Source organism: Anser brachyrhynchus (assembly GCF_964034855.1).
Source record: "Anser brachyrhynchus genome assembly, contig: SCAFFOLD_426, whole genome shotgun sequence".
NCBI lineage: Eukaryota > Metazoa > Chordata > Aves > Anseriformes > Anatidae > Anser > Anser brachyrhynchus.
This window is the reverse complement of record NW_027663605.1, coordinates 29,547-45,904: the sequence shown is the minus strand read 5'-3', so window position 1 is coordinate 45,904 and position 16,358 is coordinate 29,547. Positions and strand designations below refer to the sequence as shown.

General features: G+C 50.3%; 1 protein-coding gene across 23 annotated transcripts in view; it reads left to right on the top strand.

The window, feature by feature from the left end:
- Nucleotides 1-16,358, top strand: part of LOC308187174 (uncharacterized protein) — a 51,179-nt gene that overhangs the window by 19,215 nt on the left and 15,606 nt on the right. For 5 of the 23 annotated variants that reach the window (XM_080609346.1, XM_080609345.1, XM_080609344.1 and 2 more), the window contains exons 1-7: nt 7,914-8,024; nt 8,108-8,160; nt 8,290-8,349; nt 11,118-11,729; nt 14,114-14,147; nt 14,218-14,365; nt 14,506-16,358. Coding sequence is in view for 6 of the 23 variants with exons in the window: in XM_080609337.1 (XP_080465463.1) it covers nt 7,936-7,945; nt 8,108-8,160; nt 8,290-8,366; nt 11,118-11,173; nt 12,408-12,460; nt 12,590-12,649; nt 13,801-13,872 (381 nt within the window). In the remaining 17 variants the exon portion in view is untranslated. The other 18 variants (XM_080609337.1, XM_080609341.1, XM_080609340.1 and 15 more) reach the window with 18 other exon arrangements.

Here is a 16,358-nt window from a genome sequence, read left to right as displayed (position 1 = left end):
AAGTGGACTGCTGTTTTGAAATGAAAACATTAAATATGGGGTCACTTCTGTTGTTGAGGGATGGGTGCTAATGCTGTCAGCTGAATGTTTATCTTCTGACTGTGTTTTCCTTTGTTCAGGCTGAAACGCAGTGTGCAGTACAGGACGTCACGACCCGAGCTACCTCTGGAGTGACTCTGGTGAGTGACGAACAGAGGTAGCTGTTATTTTTGGGTTGTGGTTGTCGCTGCAGTTTTTTTTAACTACATCAAATAGAGTAAAATTCCAGTTTCTCTTTTGGAGGTGCTCTAGGTGGCTTCAGAAAATGGGTGGAAGCATCTGCCATGTGGGGTAGGTAAGCAGCTGAGGTAAAGGAGGGGATGAGAGTAACTGTCCTAAGGGTGCCGTGGCTTTTGCTGCTGTGGTTGCTTTCTCTTCTGCTTATCAGGTGCCACAGGCAAGGTGGGCTGTGATAGTCTTTGGAAAAGGAGCAAAGCAGGTCACTGGAATGCTGTTTGGTTCCTGAGACAGGAGTTGTAGAGGAGAAAAGCTTTCAATAATCAAAGCTGAAGCAAAAAAAAAAATAAACCACAGCTGCTGCTTCTCCTCTTTCTCCTTTCTTGTGTTTTGCCCCTCCCCTTTCCCAGGTGATTGGCTTTGGGTTCCAGGGAGGGCCTAGTGGTCATTGAGTCACAGGCATCCCATCAGAGAGCTCATTCTGCCTGGGCTGCACTTTAGAGTAGATGCTTTGTTTTTCCTTCAGTGAGTTGGAGGTTTCTTTAGGTGGTTAAGAGTCTATGGACTGATGCGTTTCCAAGTAGAGACCGGTACGCCCATCTTTGTGAGGTAACAACTGGTAGGATCTGTTAGAGTAAACCAATCTAGTAATAGGTGCCTGTATTGCATGCAGCTCTTCTTCAGGTGAGTAATTGTTATAGCGTGTTTACGGATAGGATGGCAGTGCTACTTTGTGTGTTTACTTTGTGGTTTTGGGTCCCTTATGATTTTTGCCGAATTGCGGGGCTTACTTGAGTCTTTGCCTGTATGCTGTATGTCAAATATTATACGTCAAATATTATCAAAGTTACAACCTTGGTGGCAAAGTGATGGAGCAGGGTTTAGGAGATAAGTATCATCGAAGCTCCCTGTGTAAGCATGCATCTGAAAAGAGTAGCAGTAGGCCTGTAAGGGGTAGTCTTTTTCAGGGTTAGGGACAGTTTGTTATAGTTTTGGAGCTTTTGCCTGTGGTTTGTGTGGCTGTAGAGTCTTTAGACGTTGCAGCCTTCTAGATTTTCAGTGCTTGGAATTCAGGTAATAGAGGCGTGCTTAGGAGGTGTTGTCGGCTAACTCGTTTTTAAGAAATGGTGGGGTACGGTTCCTCGACCGCATAAGCACGGTAGTATTACCAAGAGACTGAGCAGGGTCCCCTTTTTCATCTGTAAAGGGTAAGTCTGTGATTGCTGCCATCTGGGCACATTTTCGTGCCCATCACTGCAGTTAGTTTACTACATCAATTAGAGTAAAATTCCAGTTTCTCTTTTGGAGGTGCTCTAGGCGGCTTCAGAGAACGGGTGGAAGCATCTGCCGTGTGGGGTAGGTAAGCGGCTGCGGTAAAGAAGGGGATGAGAGTAACTGTCCTGAGGGTGCTGTGGCTTGTGCTGCTGTGGTTTCTTTCTCTTCTGCTTATCAGGTGCCACAGGCAAGGTGGGCTGTGATAGTCTTTAGAATAGGAGCAAAGCAGGTCACTGGAATGCTGTTTGGTTCCTGAGAAAGGTGTTGCAGAGGAAAAAGGTGGTCTGGCGTGGCAGCTCCTGATGGTGGTCTTCTTCAGTAGGTGAAGCGGTGCCTGAAGCCCCATGCCGTGGAGCCTGAGCACGCCTCGCTGAGGATGAAGCCTGCTTTCCAGCAGTTTCCAAAACTGTGTTGAGGCTGAAATGGTGTGTCTGTGTTTGGGCTGGGGTTGCACCTTGCTGAGTGTAGGGATAGGATTTAAGCTGGTGCAGCAGAGGGCCAGGCTCCATTGTCCTGTAGTGTGTTTTGACCCATCAGCATAGCCTTTTGGTTTTCAGATAGCCTACTCAAGTACGTGAATTTTTCTGCGAGTGATGTTATTACATGGAATTGGTGGTTTTTTTTTTGATGAGTGATCTGTTATGCTCCTAGATTTTTCTTTCTATGTAAAGAAAGGTTTGAGCTAATTCCAGCTGAAAAAAAATCAGTTGATTGGTCGTATTGTCCTTTCAATATTCAAAGCTGCAGCAAAAGCATGGGGATTGTTGCTTCTAGAATAACCCCAGTTCTCTTGTCTGCAGTCTGCATGCTGTTGAGCTAAACCAGATTTAAAAAAAAAAAAAAAAAAAAAAACACAGCTGCTGCTGCTTGTGCTCTTTTTACTTTCTTGTGCTTTGCCCCTCCCCTTTCCCAGGTGATTGGGTTTGGGTGCTGGGCGGGGCCAAATGGTATATGAGCCCCAGGTATGCCATTAGGGAGTTCATTGTGCCTGGGCTGCTCTTTGGGGTAAGTGCTTTGTTTTTCCTTCAGTCAGTTGCAGGGTTCTTTGGGCAGGTTGGAGTCTATGGATTTCTAGATTTTAAGTGCTTGGAAATCACTTACTAGAGGGATATTTAGCAGAGGTTGCTGGCTCACTTGTTTTTGGGATGGTGGGATCCACTTGTGTTTTTGGGTTATATTTGAATCTCTACACACTTGTGTAACTCTCCAGAGGACTAAAAAGAGCTTGATTACACACTGCAAGAGGCTTGACCACGTAGGCGCAGTATTACCAAGAGACTGAGCAGGGTTGTATCAGAGTTACCTTTTTCATCTGTAAAGGCTAGGTCTGTGATTACCCCTGCAGGGGCTGCTGTGTGTGCATGGCTTTTTGGCATTTGTGGAGGTCAGTTGTTTTTTTTGTGTGTGTATGTTATTACTTTTTTTTTTTTTAAGGCCAAGTAGTGTGTGTGCTGAGCGTGGTTGGCAGGAGGAGGTGGGGAATTGTCTGGCAGGGGAGCTGTTCAGGACTGGTAGGTTTGGTTTCTAGGAGCGTGCGGCATCCTTCCTGTGCGATGCCACTGATTGTTGGGCAGGAATGTTCCAGCTCGTGTGTCTTAAACAATGTAGCTTGTGCAGGGTGTGTTGTGTGGCCCGGGCAGAGTTTGCCGCGGCGCTGTGAGCGAAGAATCTCAGTTCGAGCTGGTGAGCAGCTGAAGTAAAGGAGCTGGGAAGAGAGAGGTATTGCAGCAGGTACGCTGTGGCTGTGAGGTGCCTCAGGGTGTGCTTTTCTCTTGTCTCTGCAGGGGCTTCATGCAGTCTTGGACAGGGAAATGCCCGTGTCACAGAACAATGAGGGAAGGTGAGAGTTCTATCAGCCTGGTGATCCCTGATCTGAAGCAAAGGGAAGACATTCAGGTGTTTCCCTCTGAGGGTCTGAGGTGAGGCTGTTTGGGACAGAGGAGCACTGTGGCAGGTGGAGGCTTGTAAGCACAGTGGTCATTTTGTCCTTCTGTGTTCCCAGGTGGCATGGGTGATGGTGGCCGTTCCTTTCGAGCTTGGATCTAACTTGCAGGTACAGAGGCAAGTGGACTGCTGTTTTAAACGAAAACATTAAATATGGGGTGACTTCTGTTGTTGAGGGATGGGTGCTAATGCTGTCAGCTGAATGTTTATCGTCTGACTGTGTTTTCCTTTGTTCAGGCTGAAACGCAGTGTGCAGTACAGGACGTCACGACCCGAGCTACCTCTGGAGTGACTCTGGTGAGTGATGAACAGAGGTAGGTGTTATTTTTGGGGTGCGGTTGTCGCTGCAGTTTTTTTAACTACATCAAATAGAGTAAAATTCCAGTTTCTCTTTTAGAGCTGCTGTAGGTAGCTTCAGAGAACGGGTGGAAGCATCTGCCGTGTGGGGTAGGTAAGCGGCTGAGGTAAAGGAGGGGATGAGAGTAACTGTCCTGAGGGTGCAGTGGCTTTTATTGCTGTGGTTGCTTTCTCTTCTGCTTATCAGGTGCCCCAGGCAAGGTGGGCTGTGATAGTCTTTGGAATAGGAGCAAAGCAGGTCACTGGAATGCTGTTTGGTTCCTGAGAAAGGTGTTGCAGAGGAAAAAGGTGGTCTGGCGTGGCAGCTCCTGATGGTGGTCTTCTTCAGTAGGTGAAGCGGTGCCTGAAGCCCCATGCCGTGGAGCCTGAGGATGAAGCCTGCTTTCCAGCAGTTTCCAAAACTGTGTTGAGGCTGAAATGGTGTGTCTGTGTTTGGGCTGGGGTTGCACCTTGGTGAGTGTAGGGATGAGTTTTAAGTTGGTGCAGCAGAGGGCCAGGCTCCATTGTCCTGTAGTGTGTTTTGACCCATCAGCATAGCCTTTTGGTTTTCAGATAGCCTACTCAAGTATGTGATTTTTCCTGCAAGTGATGTTATTACATGGAATTGATTTTTTTTTTGGCATGTAATCTGTTATGCTCCCAGATTTTTCTTTCTGTATAAAGAAAGGTTTGAGCTAATTCCAGCAGAAAAAATTTCAGTTACTTGCTTGGTCATATTGTCCTTTCAATATTCAAAGCTGCAGCAAAAGCATGGGGATTGTTGCTTCTAGAAACACCCCAGTTCTCTTGTCTGCAGTCTGCATGCTATTGAGCTAAACCAGATTTTAAAAAAAAAAAACAAAAAAAAAAAAAACAAAAAAAAACCCACAGCTGCTGCTGCTTGTGCTCTTTCTACTTTCTTGTGCTTTGCCCCTCCCCTTTCCCAGGTGATTGGGTTTGGGTGCTAGGCGGGGCCAAATGGTATATGAGCCCCAGGTATGCCATTAGGGAGTTCATTGTGCCTGGGCTGCTCTTTAGGGTAAGTGCTTTGTTTTTCCTTCAGTCAGTTGCAGGGTTCTTTGGGCAGGTTGGAGTCCATGGATTTCTAGATTTTAAGTGCTTGGAAATCACTTACTAGAGGGATATTTAGCAGAGGTTGCTGGCTCACTTGTTTTTGGGATGGTGGGATCCACTTGTGTTTTTGGGTTATATTTGAATCTCTACACACTTGTGTAACTCTCCAGAGGACTAAAAAGAGCTTGATTACACACTGCAAGAGGCTTGACCACGTAGGCGCAGTATTACCAAGAGACTGAGCAGGGTTGTATCAGAGTTACCTTTTTCATCTGTAAAGGGTAAGTCTGTGAATACCCCTGCTGGGGCTGCTGTGTGTGCATGGCTTTTTGGCATTTGTGGAGCTCAGTTGTTTTTTTTGTGTGTGTATGTTCTTACTTTTTTTTTTTTACGGCCAAGTAGTGTGTGCGCTGAGCGTGGTTGGCAGGAGGAGGTGGGGAATTGTCTGGCAGGGGAGCTGTTCAGGACTGGTAGGTTTGGTTTCTAGGAGCGTGCGGCATCCTTCCTGTGCGATGCCACTGATTGTTGGGCAGGAACGTTCCAGCTCGTGTGTCTTAAACAATGTAGCTTGTGCAGTGTGTGTTGTGTGGCCCGGGCAGAGTTTGCCGCGGCGCTGTGAGCGAAGAATCTCAGTTCGAGCTGGTGAGCAGCTGAAGCAAAGGATCTGGGAAGAGAGAGGTATTGCAGCAGGTACGCTGTGGCTGTGAGGTGCCTCAGGGTGTGCTTTTCTCTTGTCTCTGCAGGGGCTTTGTGAAGTCTTGGACAGGGAAATGCCCGTGTCTCAGAACAATGAGGGAAGGTGAGAGTTCTATCAGCCTGGTCATCCCTTATCTGAAGCGAAGGGAAGACATTCAGGTGTTTCCCTCTGAGGGTCTGAGGTGAGGCTGTTTGGGACAGAGGAGCAATGTGGCAGGTGGAGGCTTGCAAGCAGAGCGATCATTTTGTCCTTCTGTGTTCCCAGGTGGCACATGGGTGATGGTGGCCGTTCCTTTCGAGCTTGGATCTAACTTGCAGGTACAGAGGCAAGTGGACTGCTGTTTTGAAACGAAAACATTAAATATGGGGTGACTTCTGTTGTTGAGGGATGGGTGCTAATGCTGTCAGCTGAATGTTTGTCTTCTGACTGTGTTTTCCTTTGTTCAGGCTGAAACGCAGTGTGCAGTACAGGACGTCACGACCCGAGCTACCTCTGGAGTGACTCTGGTGAGTGATGAACAGAGGTAGGTGTTATTTTTGGGGTGCGGTTGTCGCTGCACTTATTTTACTACATCAAATAGAGTAAATTCCAGTTTCTCTTTTAGAGGTGCTGTAGGTAGCTTCAGAGAACGGGTGGAAGCATCTGCCGTGTGGGGTAGGTAAGCGGCTGAGGTAAAGGAGGGGATGAGAGTAACTGTCCTGAGGGTGCAGTGTCTTTTATTGCTGTGGTTGCTTTCTCTTGTGCTTATCAGGTGCCACAGGCAAGGTGGGCTGTGATAGTCTTTAGAATAGGAGCGAAGCAGGTCACTGGAATGCTGTTTGGTTCCTGAGAAAGGTGTTTCAGAGGAAAAAGGTCGTCTGGCGTGGCAGCTCCTGATGGTGGTCTTCTTCAGTAGGTGAAGCGGTGCCTGAAGCCCCATCCCGTATAGCCTGAAATGGTGTGTCTGTGTTTGGGCTGGGGTTGCACCTTGGTGAGTGTAGGGATAGGATTTAAGCTGGTGCAGCAGAGGGCCAGGCTCCATTGTCCTGTAGTGTGTTTTGACCCATCAGCATAGCCTTTTGGTTTTCAGATAGCCTACTCAAGTACGTGATTTTTCCTGCGAGTGATGTTATTACATGGAATTGATTTTTTTTTTTTTGCATGTAATCTGTTATGCTCCCAGATTTTTCTTTCTATATAAATAAAGGTTTGAGCTAATTCTAGGTGAAAAAATTTCAGTTACTTGCTTGGTCATATTGTCCTTTCAATATTCAAAGCTGCAGCAAAAGCATGGGGATTGTTGCTTCTAGAATCACCCCAGTTCTCTTGTCTGCAGTCTGCATGCTATTGAGCTAAACCAGATTAAAGAAAAAAAAAAGAAAAACAAAAAACAAACAAAATACAAAACTAAAAAAAAAACACCAAAAAAAACCCCCACAGCTGCTGTGCTGCTTGTGCTCTTTTTACTTTCTTGTGCTTTACCACCTCCCCTTTCCCAGGTGATTGGGTTTGGGTGCTGGGCGGGGCCAAATGGTATATGAGCCCCAGGTATGCCATTAGAGAGTTCATTGTGCCTGGGCTGCTCTTTGGGGTAAGTGCTTTGTTTTTCCTTCAGTCAGTTGCAGGGTTCTTTGGGCAGGTTGGAGTCCATGGATTTCTAGATTTTAAGTGCTTGGAAATCACTTACTAGAGGGATATTTAGCAGAGGTTGCTGGCTCACTTGTTTTTGGGATGGTGGGATCCACTTGTGTTTTTGGGTTATATTTGAATCTCTACACACTTGTGTAACTCTCCAGAGGACTAAAAAGAGCTTGATTACACACTGCAAGAGGCTTGACCACGTAGGCGCAGTATTACCAAGAGACTGAGCAGGGTTGTATCAGAGTTACCTTTTTCATCTGTAAAGGGTAAGTCTGTGAATACCCCTGCTGGGGCTGCTGTGTGTGCATGGCTTTTTGGCATTTGTGGAGCTCAGTTGTTTTTTTTGTGTGTGTATGTTCTTACTTTTTTTTTTTACGGCCAAGTAGTGTGTGTGCTGAGCATGGTTGGCAGGAGGAGGTGGGGAATTGTCTGGCAGGGGAGCTGTTCAGGACTGGTAGGTTTGGTTTCTAGGAGCGTGCGGCATCCTTCCTGTGCGATGCCACTGATTGTTGGGCAGGAACGTTCCAGCTCGTGTGTCTTAAACAATGTAGCTTGTGCAGTGTGTGTTGTGTGGCCCGGGCAGAGTTTGCCGCGGCGCTGTGAGCGAAGAATCTCAGTTCGAGCTGGTGAGCAGCTGAAGCAAAGGATCTGGGAAGAGATAGGTATTGCAGCAGGTACGCTGTGGCTGTGAGGTGCCTCAGGGTGTGCTTTTCTCTTGTCTCTGCAGGGGCTTTGTGAAGTCTTGGACAGGGAAATGCCCGTGTCTCAGAACAATGAGGGAAGGTGAGAGTTCTATCAGCCTGGTCATCCCTTATCTGAAGCGAAGGGAAGACATTCAGGTGTTTCCCTCTGAGGGTCTGAGGTGAGGCTGTTTGGGACAGAGGAGCAATGTGGCAGGTGGAGGCTTGCAAGCAGAGCGATCATTTTGTCCTTCTGTGTTCCCAGGTGGCACATGGGTGATGGTGGCCGTTCCTTTCGAGCTTGGATCTAACTTGCAGGTACAGAGGCAAGTGGACTGCTGTTTTGAAACGAAAACATTAAATATGGGGTGACTTCTGTTGTTGAGGGATGGGTGCTAATGCTGTCAGCTGAATGTTTGTCTTCTGACTGTGTTTTCCTTTGTTCAGGCTGAAACGCAGTGTGCAGTACAGGACGTCACGACCCGAGCTACCTCTGGAGTGACTCTGGTGAGTGACGAACAGAGGTAGGTGTTATTTTTGGGGTGCGGTTGTCGCTGCACTTATTTTACTACATCAAATAGAGTAAATTCCAGTTTCTCTTTTAGAGGTGCTGTAGGTAGCTTCAGAGAACGGGTGGAAGCATCTGCCGTGTGGGGTAGGTAAGCGGCTGAGGTAAAGGAGGGGATGAGAGTAACTGTCCTGAGGGTGCAGTGTCTTTTATTGCTGTGGTTGCTTTCTCTTGTGCTTATCAGGTGCCACAGGCAAGGTGGGCTGTGATAGTCTTTAGAATAGGAGCGAAGCAGGTCACTGGAATGCTGTTTGGTTCCTGAGAAAGGTGTTTCAGAGGAAAAAGGTCGTCTGGCGTGGCAGCTCCTGATGGTGGTCTTCTTCAGTAGGTGAAGCGGTGCCTGAAGCCCCATCCCGTATAGCCTGAAATGGTGTGTCTGTGTTTGGGCTGGGGTTGCACCTTGGTGAGTGTAGGGATAGGATTTAAGCTGGTGCAGCAGAGGGCCAGGCTCCATTGTCCTGTAGTGTGTTTTGACCCATCAGCATAGCCTTTTGGTTTTCAGATAGCCTACTCAAGTACGTGATTTTTCCTGCGAGTGATGTTATTACATGGAATTGATTTTTTTTTTTTTGCATGTAATCTGTTATGCTCCCAGATTTTTCTTTCTATATAAATAAAGGTTTGAGCTAATTCTAGGTGAAAAAATTTCAGTTACTTGCTTGGTCATATTGTCCTTTCAATATTCAAAGCTGCAGCAAAAGCATGGGGATTGTTGCTTCTAGAATCACCCCAGTTCTCTTGTCTGCAGTCTGCATGCTATTGAGCTAAACCAGATTAAAGAAAAAAAAAAAGAAAAACAAAAAACAAACAAACAAAATACAAAACTAAAAAAAAAACACCAAAAAAAAACCCCACAGCTGCTGTGCTGCTTGTGCTCTTTTTACTTTCTTGTGCTTTACCACCTCCCCTTTCCCAGGTGATTGGGTTTGGGTGCTGGGCGGGGCCAAATGGTATATGAGCCCCAGGTATGCCATTAGAGAGTTCATTGTGCCTGGGCTGCTCTTTGGGGTAAGTGCTTTGTTTTTCCTTCAGTCAGTTGCAGGGTTCTTTGGGCAGGTTGGAGTCCATGGATTTCTAGATTTTAAGTGCTTGGAAATCACTTACTAGAGGGATATTTAGCAGAGGTTGCTGGCTCACTTGTTTTTCGGGTGGTGGGATCCACTTGTGGTTTTGGGTCATATTTGAATCTCTAGACGTATGAAGGCACTTGTGTAACTCTCCAGAGGACTAAAAAGAGCTTGATTACACACTGCAAGAGGCTTGACCACGTAGGCGCAGTATTACCAAGAGACTGAGCAGGGTTGTATCAGAGTTACCTTTTTCATCTGTAAAGAGTAGGTCTGTGATCGGCGCCGCCCGGGCACATTTTGGCGCGGCGCCGCCCGGGCACATTTTGGCGCGGCGCCGCCCGGGCACATTTTGGCGCGGCGCCGCCCGGGCACATTTTGGCGCGGCGCCGCCCGGGCACATTTTGGCGCGGCGCCGCCCGGGCACATTTTGGCGCGGCGCCGCCCGGGCACATTTTGGCGCGGCGCCGCCCGGGCACATTTTGGCGCGGCGCCGCCCGGGCACATTTTGGCGCGGCGCCGCCCGGGCACATTTTGGCGCGGCGCCGCCCGGGCACATTTTGGCGCGGCGCCGCCCGGGCACATTTTGGCGCGGCGCCGCCCGGGCACATTTTGGCGCGGCGCCGCCCGGGCACATTTTGGCGCGGCGCCGCCCGGGCACATTTTGGCGCGGCGCCGCCCGGGCACATTTTGGCGCGGCGCCGCCCGGGCACATTTTGGCGCGGCGCCGCCCGGGCACATTTTGGCGCGGCGCCGCCCGGGCACATTTTGGCGCGGCGCCGCCCGGGCACATTTTGGCGCGGCGCCGCCCGGGCACATTTTGGCGCGGCGCCGCCCGGGCACATTTTGGCGCGGCGCCGCCCGGGCACATTTTGGCGCGGCGCCGCCCGGGCACATTTTGGCGCGGCGCCGCCCGGGCACATTTTGGCGCGGCGCCGCCCGGGCACATTTTGGCGCGGCGCCGCCCGGGCACATTTTGGCGCGGCGCCGCCCGGGCACATTTTGGCGCGGCGCCGCCCGGGCACATTTTGGCGCGGCGCCGCCCGGGCACATTTTGGCGCGGCGCCGCCCGGGCACATTTTGGCGCGGCGCCGCCCGGGCACATTTTGGCGCGGCGCCGCCCGGGCACATTTTGGCGCGGCGCCGCCCGGGCACATTTTGGCGCGGCGCCGCCCGGGCACATTTTGGCGCGGCGCCGCCCGGGCACATTTTGGCGCGGCGCCGCCCGGGCACATTTTGGCGCGGCGCCGCCCGGGCACATTTTGGCGCGGCGCCGCCCGGGCACATTTTGGCGCGGCGCCGCCCGGGCACATTTTGGCGCGGCGCCGCCCGGGCACATTTTGGCGCGGCGCCGCCCGGGCACATTTTGGCGCGGCGCCGCCCGGGCACATTTTGGCGCGGCGCCGCCCGGGCACATTTTGGCGCGGCGCCGCCCGGGCACATTTTGGCGCGGCGCCGCCCGGGCACATTTTGGCGCGGCGCCGCCCGGGCACATTTTGGCGCGGCGCCGCCCGGGCACATTTATCTTAGATCGAGCTAACGAGCAGCTGAAGTAAAGCAACTGGGAAGAGAGAGGTATTGCAGCAGGTACGCTGTGGCTGTGAGGTGCCTCAGGGTGTGCTTTTCTCTTGTCTCTGCAGGTGCTTGGTGCAGTCTTGGACAGGGAAATCCCCGTGTCACGGAGCAGTGAGGGAAGGCGAGCGTGTTGTCAGCCTGGTCGTCCCTTAACCGAAGTGAAGGGACGTGGGGGGTTTATGTGGCAAGGTTTTGGTAGCAGGGAGCTCTAGGGGTGGCTTCTGTGCGAAGAATCTAGAAGCTGCCCCATGTTAGGTAAGGGCCCCGCTGCTGAGCGGAGCCAATAAGTGATGTTGTTTGCGCGTCTGTGAGAGCATATTTAAGACAGGAAAAAAAAAAAAAACCACGCTGGTCCATGCAGCAGCTGGGAGAGCAAGAGGAGTGAGGAACAGCCTTGCAGGCGCCAAGGTCAGTGAAGAAGGAGGGGGAGAGGTACTCCAGGTGCCGGAGCAGAAGTCCCCTGCGGCCTGTGGCGAGGACCATGGTGAAGCAGGCTGTCCCCCTGCAGCCCACGGAGTACCACGGTGGAGCAGGGTTCCATGCTGCAGCTGGTGGAGGAGGCCACGGTGGAGCAGGTGGACCTGCACTGATGGAGGCTGCGGCCTGTGGAAGACCCTTGCCGGAGCAGATTCCGGGCCGGACCTGTAGACCGTGGAGAGGGGACCACGCAGGAGCAGGTGAGCTGGCAGGAGCTGCTGCCCGTGGGGGACCCAGGTTGGAGCAGTTTGCTCCTGAGGGATGGACCCCGTGGTATGGACCTACATCTGGAACAGTTCTGGAAGAGCTGCTGCCTGTGGGAAGGCCATGCCAGATCAGTTGACCAAGGACTGCATCCTGTGGGAGGAACCCCACAGCACAGGGGATGAGGGCGTCCGAGAAGGAGTGGCGGCAAAGAAGCGCTATAGACTGACCATAAACACCGATCACCTGTACCGCTGGGGGGGAGAAGGTGGAAGAGGGTGGTTGGGGGGGAAGGTGCTTTTGGTTGCTTTCGTTTGTTTCTCGCTTCTCTACATTGTGTAGTAATAAGCAATAAATCTTTCTATCTTTCTATGCTGAGTGTGTTTTGCCTATCACGATATTTACTGTGTAATCTCCTCGTCCTTATCTCAACCCTTGAGCCCTTTTTCCTTGTATTTTCTCCTTGTATTTTCTCCTTGTCCTTCTCTGAGGAGGGAGAGTGAGAGAGCGGTTTTGGTGGAGCTCGGTCGCCTACCCCTGTAAAACCACCACAGGGGAAGACGTTCAGGTGTTTCCCTCTGAGGGTCTGAGGTGAGGCTGTTTGGGACAGAGGAGCAGTGTGGCAGGTGGTCGCTTGCAAGCACAGCGGTCATTTTGTCCTTCTGTGTTCCCAGGTGGCACATGGGTGATGGTGGCCGTTCCTTTCGAGCTTGGATCTAACTTGCAGGTACAGAGGCAAGTGGACTGCTGTTTTGAAATGAAAACATTAAATATGGGGTCACTTCTGTTGTTGAGGGATGGGTGCTAATGCTGTCAGCTGAATGTTTATCTTCTGACTGTGTTTTCCTTTGTTCAGGCTGAAACGCAGTGTGCAGTACAGGACGTCACGACCCGAGCTACCTCTGGAGTGACTCTGGTGAGTGACGAACAGAGGTAGCTGTTATTTTTGGGTTGTGGTTGTCGCTGCAGTTTTTTTTAACTACATCAAATAGAGTAAAATTCCAGTTTCTCTTTTGGAGGTGCTCTAGGTGGCTTCAGAAAATGGGTGGAAGCATCTGCCATGTGGGGTAGGTAAGCAGCTGAGGTAAAGGAGGGGATGAGAGTAACTGTCCTAAGGGTGCCGTGGCTTTTGCTGCTGTGGTTGCTTTCTCTTCTGCTTATCAGGTGCCACAGGCAAGGTGGGCTGTGATAGTCTTTGGAAAAGGAGCAAAGCAGGTCACTGGAATGCTGTTTGGTTCCTGAGACAGGAGTTGTAGAGGAGAAAAGCTTTCAATATTTAAAGCTGAAGCAAAAATAAATAAACCACAGCTGCTGCTTCTCTTTCTACTTGTGCTTTGCCCCTCCCCTTTCCCAGGTGATTGCCTTTGGGTTCCAGGGAGGGCCTAGTGGTCATTGAGTCACAGGCATCCCTTCAGAGAGCTCATTATGCCTGGGCTGCACTTTGGGGTAAGTGCTTTGTTTTTCCTTCAGTGAGTTGGAGGTTTCTTTAGGTGGTTAAGAGTCTATGGACTGATGCGTTTCCAAGTAGAGACTGGTACGCCCATCTTTGTGAGGTAACAACTGGTAGGATCTGTTAGAGTAAACCAATCCAGTAATAGGTGCCTGTATTGCATGCAGCTCTTCTTCAGGTGAGTAATTGTTATAGCATGTTTACGGGTAGGATGGCAGTGCTACTTTGTGTGTTTGCTTTTGGTTCTGGGTCCCTTATGATTTTTGCTGAATTAAGGCAAATATTATCAAAGTTATAACCTTGGTGGCAAAGTGATGGAGCAGGGTTTAGGAGATAAGTATCATCGAAGCTCCCTGTGTAAGCATGCATCTGAAAAGAGTAGCAGTAGGCCTGTAAGGGGTAGTCTTTTTCAGGGTTAGGGACAGTTTGTTATATTTTTGGAGCTTTTGCCTGTGGTTTGTGTGGCTGTAGAGTCTTCAGATGTTGCAGCCTTCTAGTTTTTAAGTGCTTGGAATTCACGTAATAGAGGTGTGCTTAGGAGGTGTTGCTGGCTAACTTGTTTTTGGGAAATGGTGGGGTACGGTTCCTTTTTTTTTGAGTTATCTTTTAATCTCTAGGTATATCAAGTCATTTGCATAACTGTCCAGAGGCTTCACAAGGAGCTTCAGTACGCATCCGAAGGGGCTTGACCGCATAAGTGCAGTATTACGGAGAGACTGAGCAGGGTCACCGTTCTCATCTGTAAAGGAGAAGTCTGTGATTACCCCTGTTGGGGCTGCTGTGCATTCATGGCCTTTTGGCATTTGTGGACCTGAGGGTGTGTTTTTTTTTTTCGGCTCTCGTCTCTGTGTTTGAGTCCTCTGCAAGGAGCTGTACTGTTTGTGTGTCCATCACGGATATGACCTTCTCTTTTTGTTTCTTGTATCCCAGGGCATGGGCCCGGACACTTGAATGAGGCACGAGGGTGAGTGGACGGCAGTGTGGGCCCTGAGTTGGTCAGTGGATTGTGTTAGTCTGCTTTGCCTGTTATGCAGGCTTTGGAAGCACCTTGAAAGAGCAGAGTACATCTCCTGCCACGTTCCTGAGGCGCGCCAGGCGTCAGCGGTTCCAGTTCCTGAAATGCTGGAGATGCTCGGAGCACAAGAGGAGCTGGGAGCGTGATGCATCTCCTTGGGATGTTAGGTGAGCAAAGCGGTGGTACTGGGTTGGGGAACGTGGGTCTGGGGCTTCTTGGCTGTTGGGGTAGGGGAAGAAAGAAGAGGAGTGGGTATAGACTGTTTTGTGGATTGTCATTTTTGTTTGTTCTTTCTCCTTGGTCTAAGCTACGTGACCTTGGCTCAGCACAGTAAATGGAAGCGCTAAGCCTGGATCGGGAAGGTGAGTGGAGAAAAGTTGGGAAAAGGGCATTGGTTTTGGTTTGGTAGTCTATTGGTCCCACCTCTGGGTGACTCCTCTTTTCCGGGGACGAAGAAGATAGTGGGAACATCCTAGTTGGCCTCTGTGGTCCACCTTGAGGATGGATTGTGACCCCTGAGAATTAAGTCCAGGGGCAAATACTGTGTGTTTGGGGGTGGTTGGCAGGGGAAGGCGGGCAGTTGTCTGGAGTTGGTCTATCTGACTTCAGTAGCAGAGCAGGTCAGTGGACTACTGTTTTGTTTTTGAGGTGGGTGTTTCACTGGAAGAAGTTTGGCTGGTGTGCCAGTGCCCGATGGCACTTTATTTCTGCAGGTGAAGAGGAGCCTCGTGCCGGAAGCAATGTCCTGGCTAGCCTTCGTGTTCCTTGATGAGGATGGAACCTGCCTCCCGTCATTCCAAGCTAAGTTGGGGTGCAAGTGCTATGGTTGCTTTCGGGTTTTGAATGCACACATAGGGCGAGGGTCTGTGCTTTTAAGTCATTGCTGTGGATGGGGCCTTTTAGGATTGATCACGGTCAGACAGAGTGTGGGGGCATGGGATTCTGTCAGGTAGGGCTTGAGCACGTGCCAGGCAGGGCAGTTCCAGCTTGGTGTCTGTGTTCTGTGTTGTCTGTGCTGTGCTGTTGCTCCTGGTGCTTGGCAGGCCCTGGGGAAGCCTTCCTGAGGGTGTTGAACACTTGACCTCACTGGAATAATGCTGATGCTCAATCGTAAGCTGAGCATTTCTTGTCTTGCAGTGGGAGCTTAAAGAGATCATTTCTTCTGTGCGTGTAATTTTTTTGTATCAAATGTTTCTTGATGCGATCATCATATGTTACGCGCTCCTCAGGTCTTGATATCCTCATTGCCTTTTTCCACTGGACAGATTAGATGGGCAACTTGTTAGCCACACCAAAAGTCCTAAATGCTTGTTTCATCATCGTAGGGCTGATCTGAGCACGTCTTGTCTTGCAGTCGCAGCTTAAAGCGCAGATATGTTTCAGGTCTTGTGCATCATATTCGGTTTCAGATGGCATCTGTTTCCATACTCACTCTTGCAGAAGTCATCTGGGTCGCATCAGGAGCTCTGTCTTGGGAATTCATTTCCTAAGAGATTTCTTCTGGGGTTTGCACTCCCCATCCTTCTGGTCTCTTGTCTTGAAGGCAGGCTTTTTATGCCTCCATCATCCCAGTTCTGGCAGTTGCTTCCAGTCGCATGTCGTGACATTTGAGTCTCTCCTTGGGTCTGCTGCAGAGCACCTGTTCTGACTTGCTGTAGGGCTTCCCTCTGGGAGTCCTCTTTTTTTTTGCGCCTTGTGTTCTGTGTTTTGTTCGTAATGTTTGTAGCGTGCCTGTGTGTGTGTGTTTGGCCTGGAGCTGTCCTGCCTGGCAGTTAGTGATGGTAGCTAACGTGGCGGTGTACTAATACATTGTCCGGACTGTTTTGGCAAAGACATCCGGTCTGCCTCTGGGCACGTACTGAAGGGCAGCTGGCACAGAGTCATCTCCGTGGTGTTTGGCAAATGTGGAGGGGGAGACTTGAGCTGCTTGCGAGCAGCTGTTTGCATAGTGCTTGAATAGTGCTAGAGGAGAGGTCTGTCATTGAATCTTGAAAGCTCGCAGATATGGAGTTTTGATTTTTTGTTTGTATTTCGTTCCCCCCCGCAGTAGGAGGGGTAAACCTTAGGAGGAACTGGTCACAGGAAAGAGCTCCTTTTGGAACTGTCAAGGACTCGGTAGGCAACCCGGTGACTGGCTTGATCTACTTTCCAGGTGCTGAG